Source organism: Temnothorax nylanderi, unplaced genomic scaffold (assembly GCF_030848795.1).
Source record: "Temnothorax nylanderi isolate EJ_2023f unplaced genomic scaffold, tnyl_v1.0 TNYL_tig0124_pilon, whole genome shotgun sequence".
Taxonomy (NCBI): domain Eukaryota; kingdom Metazoa; phylum Arthropoda; class Insecta; order Hymenoptera; family Formicidae; genus Temnothorax; species Temnothorax nylanderi.
This window is the reverse complement of record NW_027249186.1, coordinates 445,111-458,971: the sequence shown is the minus strand read 5'-3', so window position 1 is coordinate 458,971 and position 13,861 is coordinate 445,111. Positions and strand designations below refer to the sequence as shown.

Genomic DNA, 13,861 nt, shown 5'->3' with positions numbered 1-13,861 from the left:
TTGAAATTATTCACGATTAATGTACAATAAGGAAATTATTATCATTGTTGATTTATTTCTAGCTTATTCTACATCTTTTTTTCTCCTGAATGCCTTTTCTTAGAATATAGACGTCATAAATAATAAAATAAGATTGTAATATTATATTTGATCGGGAGGAAAATTTCTCAAGGACATTTTTCTTGAATGGAACGGAATGGAAACGCATTCGAAATCGTTTCGACTACAACACGTTGGAGATGGTCAACGAGGGAGAGTGAAATATAAAAGATTGAGGATTAATGAGATAGCAGAGTAATAGCCAGCGAGATGAAAGGTAATCGATAGAGATCTCCGTAATGGAATAATTCCAGAGTTAATTCCGACAATAAGTGAGAGAGGTAATTAAAGCCTTTATTAAACTCTATTTGAGCGTATACTCTACACGCTCGAAGTCACGAAACGAGCCTCTCTAACTGCGGTTTCCCATTCTGAACCGCGTTGTTAATGATGACGAGCGCGAAGCGGAGCGAAGCGAGCGAGCACGGGGACCAAGGAAGGAGGAAGGAAGGGTCGGAAGGAGGTGATGTCAGAGGGAGAAGGCGGAGGAGGAACGAGGCTGACTGTTCAGGAGAATTGGAGGGGCCGGTCTCGCTCGACACCTGGGGCCCGCCGAGGGGCCCAGGAGGGAAGCGGGACCGCAGGTGCGGTCGGGTCGGGATGAAGCACGGCCGTGCAATGTGGTGCGGTCCGTCGTGGAGAACGGGAGGCCGCTCTCGCGCGATCGCCTGTTTCCCTCGCGAGAGTTCCCTCTCGAGAGTCCGGTCTCGCGCGAGTCGCGCGTTCCTCCGCTTCCGGGAAACGCACGGCTTTCCTCGCGAACCTCGAATGCGTGTGTATATATATTGAGCTATCGAAACGCGAGGTACGTCTGATCGGGTAAAGTCTTCTTCCTGCGGGCCAAGTGAGATATATAGCCCGACGGTGCATTCCTTGGACGGAACGCGCTCGGGGGTCCCCGAGTCTCTCCCTCCTTTCTTTTCTCTCTCTCTCTCTCTCCTTCCTTTTCGTCACGCGGACGGAATGGTAAGTGGTACCTTTTTCGACAGGTAAAAGTTTCCTACGCGACAGAAGTCGAGAGGACCGACGTGGAGAATGTGTAACCGGATATCCAGCGACGTACGCGTACTTTGATAACTGGCCGGTATCATCAGCGAAACGAGATCTCTTCTGCGATCCGATATCTATTAATTATAATTAACGAATACACATATCATCGAAAAACGCATATCAATTATATATCATATGAATTGAAATTAAATTAAATTAAACTCTGCAAGCAGTTTAAGCCTTAACTTGAGAGTTCAAGCCAGTCCAAGTCGGGGCCGCTCGTTTACTTAGGATTATCAAACGGAGCCGCGATTTCGACGCAATCGCTTTCTCTCAATGCCAGAGCGCCGAGTAAATAAGCGTGCCACGGCCATCTCACGCCGCGTGATCAAGCGCACGTTCTAAGATATCCGGAGGTGCCTCGGAAGGCGGCTCTCGTCCCCGCTCGACATCACCTCTGTCGCGTGGGTGAGCCAGTTCAACGTTTTCCGAAGTCGGCGGTGCGACTCGGCGACCTACTTTGAAGCTTTAAACTGCCGGTAGATACGACGACGCAATTGCATATGAACGTACAATGTACATGATCGAATTGTCTTAGGTCTTTAGCGTTCTTCTATTATCCGGAAATTCCGCGGAGTTGCTATAGAATTACCTGCAATTCTCGCTCATCTTGTACAACGATATAAAGAGAGAATCTGTTGATGACTCACTTTTAAATATTGATTTGACGCGTATTGTACGAATGTATAAATTCATATTGAATTGTAATATAATATATTAATATAATATGAATTATATATATTAAATATTAATATAAAATTATATTTAGTGACAATGTATAGTAATTATATGTATTTGGTTTTAATTAGTTAGAACTAAATTTATTAATACAAATTATATTATACTAGAAAATTATTGAATACATTATTATAATTTATATTATATTAATATTTATAATATAATTTTATATTATAATTTTATAATTATAAATTTGTATTCAAATTCCGTAATAAATTTTTAGATTGAAAGCGCAGCGCGTGAAGATCTTCTCGGCCAACGTTTCGGATGTACATAAGTGGAAGCGGAAAATCCTTCCGGAATTACGACCTTCTCGAAGCTCTTTGATTGTCACTGACACGAGTCGCGATGAGGACTATTGTTTACTGTTCGACGCTCCTCCTGATATCGGCGTCGATCGTCGGATCAGTCAACGAATGCGAAGATCCCAATTTTCACTCTTTAGAGACCCTGGAGTCGTCCAAGCTGGAGTGCGGCCCGGCGTTCAAGAACCGCTGTCGCTGCCTCAGAACGTGCTACGACGGTCATCATCAGTACGTCGTGAATTGCACGGGTACCGGATTCCACGACACGTCCCCGCTGGCGCAGCTGCCTAACGAGACGCAAGTGCGTAGACCAAAGTCCGCAACTCTACTGCATCATTAAAGATTTTTTATTCGACCTAACTGGCTATCGTTATTATTACTATTATTATAATCGTTACGACGTTGTGTGTGAACATGGGTTTCCTTTTTAATCGATGTAACTTTTGATGCTAATATATATAAGCATCATCCTCTTTAAAATCACTGTCAAAGAATTTATCGCGAAAAATTATATCATGAACGCGTTTCGATACATCCCAGGTGCTCATCTTTACGGGAAACGAGTTGGAAGAGCTGCCTTGGAACGTGTTCGGCACTCTGGACAGCCTGCCGCTTCTGAGGGTGATCGATATGTCGAACAACAAGATACGCGAGATACGCGGCAAGGCCTATCACCACGTGCAACACGTGGAGCGCCTTATACTCGACTTCAACGAGCTCTCGCTGGACCCCGCGAGGAGCCACCCGCGGGTGTTCTCCAATTTCATCTCCCTTCTAGAGCTGCACCTAACCGACGCCTTCGAGGACGGTCCACCGAGAAATCTGGCGTCGACACTCCACGACATCTTCGTGAACAGGTAATTGAGTCATCTCATAAATAATGCGGTACGAAAGGGGGAGGGGGGGGGGGTTTGATTTATTTATTAGCTCAAAACCGAGAAATTTCTATCACCACGGAATTAAAAATTTAAGATTAAGGTAAGAAGAAGTTGTAAATATAATAATAAAAAATATATTTTGAATTAAAATTAAAATGTTAAATTTTTTATTTTGTTACAAAAATATATCTAAAAAATTACTCATAGGATGACCCAATATTTTATTCCTTTATTTCTTTTTTTTTTTTTAGAAGAGTTAATCACTCAATTGATGTTTTTTTAAATTATTTTTTCCCAGCAATCTCACGCAGCTGATAAAGCTCCATCTCGAACAGAACGAGATCTCGGAATTTCGAGACGTCAACGTATTCTGCGATCTACCGAATCTCCTCGATCTTCATCTCGGCGATAACGATCTGACCGCGCTACACTTTAATCTGTCGTGCCTGCACAATCTGCGCTTCCTGGATCTACGGCGAAACAAATTCACGAAGGTCCTCGAGCGCGATCTCCACACCATGGACAATCTCGCTAAGCACGAGCGGTCCGTATCCGTGGATTTCTCTGGCAATCCCTTCGAGTGCTCTTGCAAGCTTAATCCGTTTATCAAATGGATGAAGAAGACGAAAGTATTTGTCCGAAACAAGGCCAACTTACAGTGCTACGAGGGTAAATCTTCATCGATCAGATAAATGTATTCTTTTCTCAACCTGGAAACCAAAATTCACGCTCTCTTTCCTTTATTAGGTAACGCAATTCACGACTTCCACGAAACGAAGAATTGCGCTCCGAAACTACTAGCCTCCACCCGGCGAGGAGCGACGGTGGTGCTTTGCTTCCTCTCGATGGTGCTGATCGCCCTGGTGTGCGCCTTGGTTTATCTACAAAGGGCGAAACTTCAGAAGAAGATCGAACCGGTGCTCGACTCGGTCAGCAAGAGGGTGCGGTACACTTCGATAGCGAATGGTGATACTCGCGAGGACGTGTGAACGAAGTAAGAGGAGAGAAACTATATTGCAGTAAACGAGAAGTCTTCGCTTAATTCTTAAGTGCGCAGTTTTGCATATGTGCAAAGCGACTTTTCGATGCTCCGTCTACTCTCCCTTTAGAAATTCGGACTAAAAACGCCGCAGCTTTGCTTACATTTAAAGGGTCTTCTCTGGCCCTTCTGGATGGGAAGGCTTAGATGGTCATTATTTATTTAAAAAATACTCAGAACGCTACGAAAAATTGCGCATTTAAAAGTTAAGATGAAAAATTTCGTCTCGCGAAGGTGCCGAGCCTGAAAACGCAGTTTATCCATTCGCTCGTCTCGAAGCGAAAAGCGACGGGCGCGAATTAAAGATCGCGTCCCGGAAGAAACTCCACGCGCGTGAAACTTTTGTAAAATACTTTCAGCTGTAACGGTACCGTCGTTTTACGTTAAATTATGCTTCAAATTTCTACGGTTCTCGATAATTCGCGCGTTCGCAACGGCGCGTGAAATTGAGCATGAATTTACATGTTTGACGCATTTTCAGGTACCGCATGTAGTCAATGAGCGATATCGAATTGTGATTAATGCTACCTAGTTATTCAATTTAACTTTACGATGTAATCCGTTTATAAATAAATGTTATTTATTATAACGATTTCTGGAATTTATTTCTTAAGGACAGATCTCTGCGTTCCACTCGCGTAGTCGAATTTCCGTCAAGGAAATGATAATAATAATTAATTATGTATGATAAATTAATCGCGCGCGGAGACCTGCGTAGGTGTTGAGGTTCGGCAGGTGCAAAAACGATGTGGATTTTCCTTCTTATCAACGGCTATCGGAGCGTCGACACCTTAGTCGAGATTAGATACTGCGTACAGTATATTTTAAGCTGCCTTAATGACTGCTGTTTGTTCAAAGCGAGGAAGTGTTGCGGAGTTATTTTAGCGAGTTCCTGTCCTTTTAAACGTCGTTCTTTGCATAAGTTTACACGCTCTCGAGCTTCGCGCTAAGCGCAACGAGAAAAATGCCGCTCGTCAGGCGACTTCGTCTCGACGAGGTCATCAGCTCGTACCCGGAACTCGGGCCGACAGCTCCAGATGGTGGATACTCGTGGTTGGTCCTCCTAGGCGTTGCCTTCATTCAGGTTCGATCCTTCGCACGTGAATCTTTGACAATAAAGCGCCTTCGTTCAGAAATTAGATCTCGCGATCCTACAGTCACTGGCACTGAATACTGTTGCCTGATTCTTTGTTAAAATTATAAAATAATTATACATTAATTCAAATAATTATTCATTAATATTTATATTATATAATATAATTATACATTAATAATTATTCGCAATCTGTTTCTTAAAATTAACGAAAAGTTGTCAAAGCAACTTGGAAGATGAAAAACAGTCGGTATTCGACGCAATACAGGGTATTTAGAAATATATGCTCAATAATATCGACATTTTTATTTAAAGAAAGAGTTATCGTGCATTTTTTTCTTTGTTTTCACGCGTAAACTACGATACGTTAAAAACAATTTTGTTCCAGGTGTTACATTGTTTACGACGTAAGTTTGCCGGAAGGAACGCACGAATCGAACAATGATTTCTCGTTAAAGATTTGCTATACGATAAATAGATCCATGCCACGTCGCGATAGTCTCTGTAATTGTTTCGATAGGTAAGTATAGAACCCCTGATATTGTTACGCCTATATCTCACGATGCCCTGTATATAACGCGTCTACTAAATATCGCACGGTGTATCAAGATAGATAATAGACAGATTCTGTTAAAAAATGTACAGATTACCGTGCCCAGCGTCCTGTCGATGTACGGTATAGTGCGGGGGTATTTGGCCACGAACAGTTCGTCGATTTACTTCGATCTGTGGAGCGAGGTCACCCTGGCGCCTCTACTGTTCGTCGCTTTTTGGAGCTTAGCAGGTAGCTTCTATTATATCACTATTATTATATCGGCTTTTTATCACAACTTCCACTTATCTTCGCTTACGATCTTTCAGATCCGTGGACCAAGGCCATCACGGATTTGGCGTCGATACCGCGACTAGTCGGCCTCATCGGCGTGGCTCTCCTCACCACGGGGGTCATAGCTTCCGGATATCTGGCGACTGGCGGGGTGGGCGCGTATTTAGCCGGCCTGAGTGCCGGCGCGGTGATGGGCATAGGGGCGAGTTTCGTGATCGTCGAAAGCGAGACCGTGCTGCGGAGGCATTTCAGGGTGAGACTACCACTGGCGCTGACGTTGAAGAACATCGCCACGTCCATCGGCTTCACCCTCGTGCCGGCGCTCACGCATTTCCTGCTCGTGGAAACCGGTCTGAAGGCCGGGCTCTTGCTGATGACGATCGCCTTCGTTCCCACCGCCGTAGGCACTCTGACCTTGCGATTTCCAGCTCCACAGCGAGCGTCTCCTTACAGGTGACGGCGGGGGACGTTATCTCGTCCCGTTTATAAATTTAAACTCTCGCGTTGATCCCTAATTAAAGCAGAATCGTCATTCTGAAATTTGTCTTAAAGAGACTATATCTTAACGCTGCGCAATCTTGTGTCAACAGGTTGCTTCTGGCCGACGAGGATAACGAATTGGGCATCAGGATGTCTCCGGATAGAGAGTCAGAGTCGGAAACACGGGATAACGGCGCGGATAACGTCGGCTACGGTACCGGCGACAAACAGGATAGAAATGTCGCGCCTTTGTTCAGCGAGGTGAACAGCATCTACGGGTATCAGGATCCGGACGAGGACGTTGAACTCTTCGTCAGTCCGACCGCGCGATCAGACAGCAAGTGGAAGCAGGAGTTTCGCGTGGCTCGCTACTTCAGGTTCTGGGCGGCTGTGGTGACGTGGACCGGGATAAGGGCCGGATCGCTCTTCTTCTGGATCTTGGTACCCGCCTTGTTCCTGCAGCGCGCAGATCCGGTTTATTTCACGGACGACTGGGTGACGTTGCTGGTGGTCGCCGGTGTCGGTTCGTTCGTACCCAGCATCGCCAGCTACTGGTCCATCGTCACCACCGTTCAGTATAGAAGAATATATTTCGGTGGCGCCTGTTGGCTCGGCAGTGTCGTTCTGTTAAGTGCGTGCACAAGAATCGCATTTCTCCTTAATTCCTAAATAATACTACATTACTCATTAATGTTCAATTTTACGCAATATTTATTATTTATCGTGTTAACATGCCCGAATTGTTTACACGCATGAAACTCATTATATTACTTTGATTATCGCCGACGTCTTATCCACAGGTTTAACATATACATATGACTACTATTGGTTTCTAACGTGGTCGTTGCTCGGTGGAGTCAGCATCAGCGGTCTGCTCGCTTGTCAAGACTTGACGCTTTTCGACGTGCTGGGTAATCAATTCGCGCATCGCTCGCACAGATTGTTCTCCACCATCGTCGGATTGGGTGTGCTGGCCTTCTGCTTCGTGCACAGTACGTATATCTTGTAACATTGATTTTTATATATTTTTTCTTTTCTTCTTTACAATGCAGTTGAAGACTTTTATAAATTTCGTTTCTTTGGTACGCACCGAATATGACAGTAAAAGAAAAATTCATGACCCAAAGATTTATCGAATTTACAATTTGATCACAGGCGAGAACGCGTGCCTTCGCGTCGTCGCGTTGCTGCAGTTTCTCGGCGGATGCTACTGGATCGTGCCGCCTATTTGGGAAATCATACGAGCGCGGAGGTTGAGAGAGGGCTAACAAATATCATTACAAAAACAATACGCTGCTGTTTATCGCAGAAATATTTATGAGGCGTTAACATCGATGATGGAAACTGGTGATGATCGCGATTCATACAAATAATAAAAAATACTCTTACGAAATAATCTTAAGAATAGATACGGTGTACACCTGTGTAACCAGAAATATGTGATTATTTAATTCTTCATGCCATATATGTCAATTCGTAAGTTACATAACCGACTGTGGATGATTGTCAAGAATGTAAGGCAATATCGCAACAAATTTCAGGACTTTATATGTTTCTTATAACTTGATGGAGAGGCAGTAAAACAAGTGTTTTTACATTATACGATTGTCTAAGTATGACCACAATAAAGTGTCGTGAAAACTTTATTAAAATAACTTTCTTAATCTTCGACATGTCAGCAATGCAGATCACGGTATTATCACACTGATCATAATTGTCTTATTTTAGCGATAAAATTATTCTATTATTGGTTTTTATCCTGCAAATCTTTTTATATCTGCTTAGAATACATACGATCGCATATCTCAATCTAAATATTAGTTATTCGTTAGCAGTACATACTAATACTTATGCTTGGCAAAAATGAAAAATGAAAGAGATCGATAATATCTCAAGTAAAAGCTAATAATGCGTTCGCGTAAAAGAGTCACTACCGTGTCTCTTGATAAAGTTATAAATAATTTAAAATACAAGAAAACGACGGCACAGCAATAAAAAATGCCCCTTAGCCCATTTAACAATTAAATTAACTAATAAAATAAATTTTGCTGTTATACAGAAGACAAACCGAATGATCTCAATTTGAATATGTTATCGTTTTACATTTCAGTATGCGATATTTTCTGCCGCATTTTGTATTTGCATGAATTATTCAGAAGAACATATTAATAACTATATTAATAGAGGAAAGTCCCCTATTATGAGATAGGATCCTAATATGAGATGGCGGAGTTTTTTCATGGCGGGATCAACAGATGGGGCCTATATAGGGCCTTTTAGCTTAACATATCTCATATTAGGATCCTGTCTCATAATAGGGGACTTTCCTCTAATAAATTAATAGAATACTATATAATTTTAAAACGTCTTAGATTATAATTAGAAAATTAGCAAGAATTTAATTATGCATCCGTAGAGAGACGCTAGAAGATAATAAAAGTTAATAGAAGAATAAACTTTTGGATAATAAGGTAGGCGAAACTCAGGTTTCACACCGTCCGAAATCTCGGAAAATTACTCCTGATATATTAGCAAAGCATCTGAGGCAAGGAGGTCGTCGTACAGATATTCCGAGCGAGGGTGTTGCCTCCTCACATTGCCTCCTCGTATCGTCGCTGTCATTGGTCAGCGCGTGGAGGCCTGCTGCCCCTTCCAGGCGTGACTACCAGCTCCCTGATTGGTCGAGGGCTGGGCATCCGCGACGCGCCGTTGCGATGGCGATGGGTAAAATGTGGGGGTAGGCGTATGCCGCTGTTCGAATACCTACTGCAACCTCCTTGCTCAACATACTTCCCGCGTAACAGGAGCGATTTCTGAGGAATAACGGACGACTGCAAACTAGGGCTCGCTATTATACGTTTAAACGGAAACACGTTTATACGTATAATTAGCATATCCGTTTATTGGAAACGTTTTTCCGAATACACGTGTTTTAAGTCTAGGGCCTGATAAACGTTTAAACGTTTAAACGTTTACACGTATATTTATAGCATATCCGTTTACTAAAAACGTTTTTCCGAATATTTTCACGTTTTTCTATAAACGTTTATTATCCCTTTCTTAAGTGTTTTATTTTTGAATGTACTTTATTAATAAAATATTTATTACAAATATAGTCAGAGTTGGGAAGTAATGTATTATTTGTAATATCGTTACCGTTACTTTCTTTCCGGTGACGTCGTCACATTTTTACAGTAACGGAAACGAATTCGTTACTTTCATCGTTACTTTAGTCATTTTTATTCAATAAATCAGAAGTAATTAGATTTGTTCGCGCTGCTTGCACTTCTTGGACTTGGAACAAAACGAATACGCATTCGGATGCTGGTATAAAAGCAAGAATGAATCACAATTAGTGATTGTTTTTAGATTATTGTTATTACATATTGTTGTTAATATGACGCACTGTTAAACAAAAACGGTATAAAAAGTATTCTTTTGTTCAGATTTGGATGCAATTTTGACTTAAAATGAAATAAAGCATATAAATAATAGTTAATTTTGTAAAACACTCTCTTCTACTCATAAATGAATGTACTTACTAAATATACGAGTAAATGAGTTTTTGTTTAAATAATAGCGAGTCCTAATTTTGACGCGGGGGAGGGGGGGGGGGGGAGCAAATAGGGGCAGACAAAAGCACGAGGGAACGACACAGTTCGACAAGTTTTTGTCACGCGTGCTCGCATCATCGACGACATCCGCGAGTGAGAGCGAGCGCATGCACGCACGTTCGTACGTACGCATGCACGCACGCACGAAATAACAATGTATAATTTTCTCAGTGATGATTACTAAACGTTTACTAAGCGTTTACTAAGCGTTTACTAAGCGTTTATTAAATGTTTACTAAACATTTACTAAACGTTTACTAAACGTTTACTAAACGTTTACTAAACGTTTAAACGTAAACGTTTTTCTGGAAGAAAATGTAAACGGATAAACGTTTCACGTTTAAACGTTTATTCGAAAAACGGAATAAAATCAGAGCCCTACTGCAAACACGAGATTCTCTCTTTCCTTTTAACCTAAAATTCTTTTCATAATTTTTATGAGCTTTCTCAAGCGTCTTGACGAATATGTATAATATATTTCTCGCTATTACTTAATAATTTAATATTAATATGTATTGGTTATTAAATTAATAATGTTTTTATTAATTACTTCTTTATATATATGTATATGTCTGAATAACTGAAACTATAATACGAATGCAGTGCTCGTGCTCAGCGGAAAGGTAGAAGCTGTGAAATGCGCGACGAACGACACTGCAGGACATATCTCGAGAAATACATTCATTTTAACATTGTTATGTATGCTTTAATGTGAGACTTGTTCTCTCAGATGTAATTAGACGCTAAAGAGTTTTAAAATGTTGCTGCATAAATGTTGATAACAAGAAAAAGGTGGCTGAGAATGTCAACGGGCGACGTTAGACGACAAGGTCGGAGCTCTGAAATACAATACGCGACACCGACTAAATCTCGAGAAATCCGTTTATTTTAATATCGTTATGCGAAGCATACTCTCCTGAAAAATGTTAGACGATAAAGAGTTTTAGAATGCTTTCGCATAATATAATGTTAGCCAACAAGAAAAAGGTGGCCACGAGTGCCGTCGGGCGGCGCTCGATGAGAGAGACGAGGCTGATACTCTGAAATGCGACGAACGACACTGGACATATATATCTCGAGAAATACGTTTATTTTAACATTGTAATGTATTCTTTAATACGAGTCATGTTCTCTCGAATGTAATTAGACGATAAATAATTATAAAATGCTGTTGCATAGTGCAAGCCAACGAGAATATATACGAATGCCGTTGTAGTTCACTCGGCGAGAAAGTCAGAACGTCGAAAATGCAACAAACGACACTAAAGAAATCTCGAGAAATACGTTCATTTTATCATTGCTATGTATTTTTTAATGCTAAGCATGTTCTTTCAAACAAAATTAAACGATAAAAGGTTTTAGAATGTTGTTGCATAATGCTAGGATTGCTATAACGAGAAAGAGGTAGGCGGCGAGTGCCGTCGGGCGACGCTCGGGAAGATATAGAAGCTCCGAAATATGACGAGCAACACTGCAGGACTAATGTCAAAAAATACGTTAATTTTATCATTGTTATCTGTCCTTTAATGTGAGGCTTGCTTTCTCGAACAAGATTAAACGATAAAAAGTCTCAGAATATTGTTGCATAATGCTTTAGCCAACGATTAATAAATTCTTATATATATCTCAGCAACCACTACAGATATAAACATTATTAAAAAACGACATACATAAAATATTGTAATTAGCGCTAATGTAATTGCAATATCATTAATAATATACATCTCATATTAGGGAGGAAGCTGTGACAGCGTAAACGACGCTGCTTTGGAAGCAGGCCACTCGCTACTTAAAATAAACCTTTAAAAATCAGTTAGCAAGAACATCGAAATATTTATGAATTTTACGATAGACGTTGCTGTGCACGCCGCGCGCCGGCATTTCCGGACTCGGCGATCTAGGTCAAGGCCAATTTAGAAAGTAGGTCAATGTACAGCTCGTGATAAAAGTGTCCCGCCCGCGCAGCCCGCCGCGCGCCGCTCAAGCAGGTCAAGGCCATGTGCCGCTGGCTTGGCCTGAGAAAGTTTTCCCTATCGTTTATCACAAATATCTGGGTAACCACCGAAGATATAGAGATGATTCAAAAAGGACTGTTTAGTTTATACTCTACGCTATTGGGATATTTCGATTTTGTTACTAACAATTACGTCCTTCCGTTTATTTAACATGATAAAGCGCGCGCGTGCCGTAAAGATCGGGCGCCAAATGATTTCTGACTTTCATAAAATGCTTATATCTCGGCAACCGTAAATGATAGAAAGATGATTAAAAAAAGACTTTGTACTTTATACTTTGCCCTATTATATAATATTACTCAATTATATTACTCGCAATTATGTACTTTCGTTTATTAAAGCAATAAAGCGCGCGCATGCCGTAAAGATCGGGCGCCAAATGATTTTTATGACTTTCATTTAAACGCTTATATCTCGGCAACCATAAATGATAGAAAGATGATTAAAAAAAAGACTTTGTACTTTATACTTTGCCCTATTGGTATTACTCAATTATATTACTCGCAATTATGTACTTTCGTTTATTAAAGCAATAAAGCGCGCGCGTGCCGTAAAGATCGGGCGCCAAATGCAATTTCTGATGACTTTCATAAAACGCTTTATATGTCAACAACCGCAAACGATAGAAAGATGATTAAAAAAAAGACTTTGTACTTGGTACTTTGCCCTATTGATATTAATCAATTACATTACTCGCAATTATATACTTTCGTTTATTAAAGCAATAAAGCGCGAGCTGGCCAAAAGAATCGTGCGCCTCGCCATTCATCATTTTCATTAAACGCTTATATCTCGGCAACCGCAAACGATAGAAAGACGATTCAACAAGCACTCGTTAGTTTGAAATCTGCCCTATTGGAATTAGTCATTATTAATACTGGCAATTTTACAGTTTCGATTACTAAGACGAGAAAGTGCGCGAGATCTTAACGAAACGTGCGCCGACCGACTTTTTATTTTCATTAAACACTTATCAAGGTTTGGAATCAAAAGAGAAACCCTAATCTATTAAGGATCCAAAGATCAATATTCTTGATATAACATTAATTTTTCTGTTCCGGTAATAAATGTTGCTTGTTGTTACGAATTACTACTACCTACATAATCCGCGTTTTTCGACTAATGCAACTGATGTAATCTAACAGTAAAGTAGAAAATTCACAATAAAGGTATTAATCATTGATAGATTTATTAAAACTTTGATATACAAATTATCATGCACTTAATTTTATACTATACAATAATACGTAAATTCCGACATATCGTACCCCGAGTAGAACATTTGCACTGTCACAACTCAAAAAAATTCGATTTTGAGTTAAGCCCATAAAAAGTATGGCTAAGGTGTTCCCTACATGCTTATAATATAGTGTTACAAGTCCATATGCAAAATATGCCGCACGGAAGCAGAAGTGTTAATCTTTTATTCTTTTAAACCAATTAAGTTGCGGTCGCTGAATAAATTGTGTCATAAGTGAAATAATTGACAAGTGAATCACAGCAGACGTCTTAAAAAAAACAGTATGAGTTTTATCAACAAAATTATATAGATAACAGCCGTAATTGCAATTGCTTTAGTTATCTCACTACTCAAAAAAATTGAATTAAATTTGTTTTTCCACTCTCCTGAAAATTGTGGATTTTTGAGTTGTGACAGTATTCTTCTCAATGTGCTATATATCTACGTCAAATTTTTAGTAAAAAAAATATAAAATTTTTTTTAG

At 40.4% G+C, this 13,861-nt stretch overlaps 2 protein-coding genes across 8 annotated transcripts; both read left to right on the top strand.

Annotated features, from left to right (window-relative positions):
* The first annotated feature begins 106 nt into the window (after nucleotides 1–106).
* LOC139776646 (trophoblast glycoprotein-like) lies at nucleotides 107–4,701 on the top strand. 6 transcript variants are annotated; one of them, XM_071713474.1, is made up of 6 exons: nucleotides 327–904; nucleotides 1,089–1,628; nucleotides 2,111–2,493; nucleotides 2,733–3,049; nucleotides 3,369–3,739; nucleotides 3,818–4,701. In XM_071713474.1, exons 3-6 carry the CDS (start codon nucleotides 2,236–2,238, stop codon nucleotides 4,057–4,059), a joined length of 1,188 nt encoding a protein of 395 aa, XP_071569575.1. In that variant the 5' UTR covers nucleotides 327–904; nucleotides 1,089–1,628; nucleotides 2,111–2,235; the 3' UTR covers nucleotides 4,060–4,701. The 6 variants fall into 6 exon arrangements, with proteins under 6 accessions (XP_071569578.1, XP_071569575.1, XP_071569576.1 ...); XM_071713477.1 differs by lacking the exons at nucleotides 327–904; nucleotides 1,089–1,628 and adding an exon at nucleotides 107–316; XM_071713475.1 differs by lacking the exon at nucleotides 1,089–1,628.
* A 110-nt stretch (nucleotides 4,702–4,811) lies between these two features.
* LOC139776645 (uncharacterized) lies at nucleotides 4,812–9,623 on the top strand. 2 transcript variants are annotated; one of them, XM_071713470.1, is made up of 6 exons: nucleotides 4,812–5,193; nucleotides 5,848–5,986; nucleotides 6,064–6,481; nucleotides 6,619–7,139; nucleotides 7,309–7,500; nucleotides 7,664–9,623. In XM_071713470.1, the coding sequence occupies exons 1-6, from the start codon at nucleotides 5,074–5,076 to the stop codon at nucleotides 7,774–7,776; spliced, it is 1,503 nt and encodes a 500-aa protein (XP_071569571.1). In that variant the 5' UTR covers nucleotides 4,812–5,073; the 3' UTR covers nucleotides 7,777–9,623. The 2 variants fall into 2 exon arrangements, with proteins under 2 accessions (XP_071569571.1, XP_071569572.1); XM_071713471.1 differs by lacking the exon at nucleotides 4,812–5,193 and adding an exon at nucleotides 5,593–5,722.
* The last annotated feature ends 4,238 nt before the right edge of the window (nucleotides 9,624–13,861 follow it).

Coding starts and splice junctions, on each gene's coding strand:
- LOC139776646 (XM_071713477.1), top strand. CDS start 2,236: ATGAGGACTATTGTTTACTGTTCGACGCTCCTCCTGATATCGGCGTCG. Junction 2,494..2,732: donor AGCTGCCTAACGAGACGCAA/GTGCGTAGACCA, acceptor GATACATCCCAG/GTGCTCATCTTTACGGGAAA. Junction 3,740..3,817: donor CAACTTACAGTGCTACGAGG/GTAAATCTTCAT, acceptor TTCCTTTATTAG/GTAACGCAATTCACGACTTC.
- LOC139776645 (XM_071713470.1), top strand. CDS start 5,074: ATGCCGCTCGTCAGGCGACTTCGTCTCGACGAGGTCATCAGCTCGTAC. Junction 6,482..6,618: donor CAGCGAGCGTCTCCTTACAG/GTGACGGCGGGG, acceptor TTGTGTCAACAG/GTTGCTTCTGGCCGACGAGG. Junction 7,501..7,663: donor GGCCTTCTGCTTCGTGCACA/GTACGTATATCT, acceptor ATTTGATCACAG/GCGAGAACGCGTGCCTTCGC.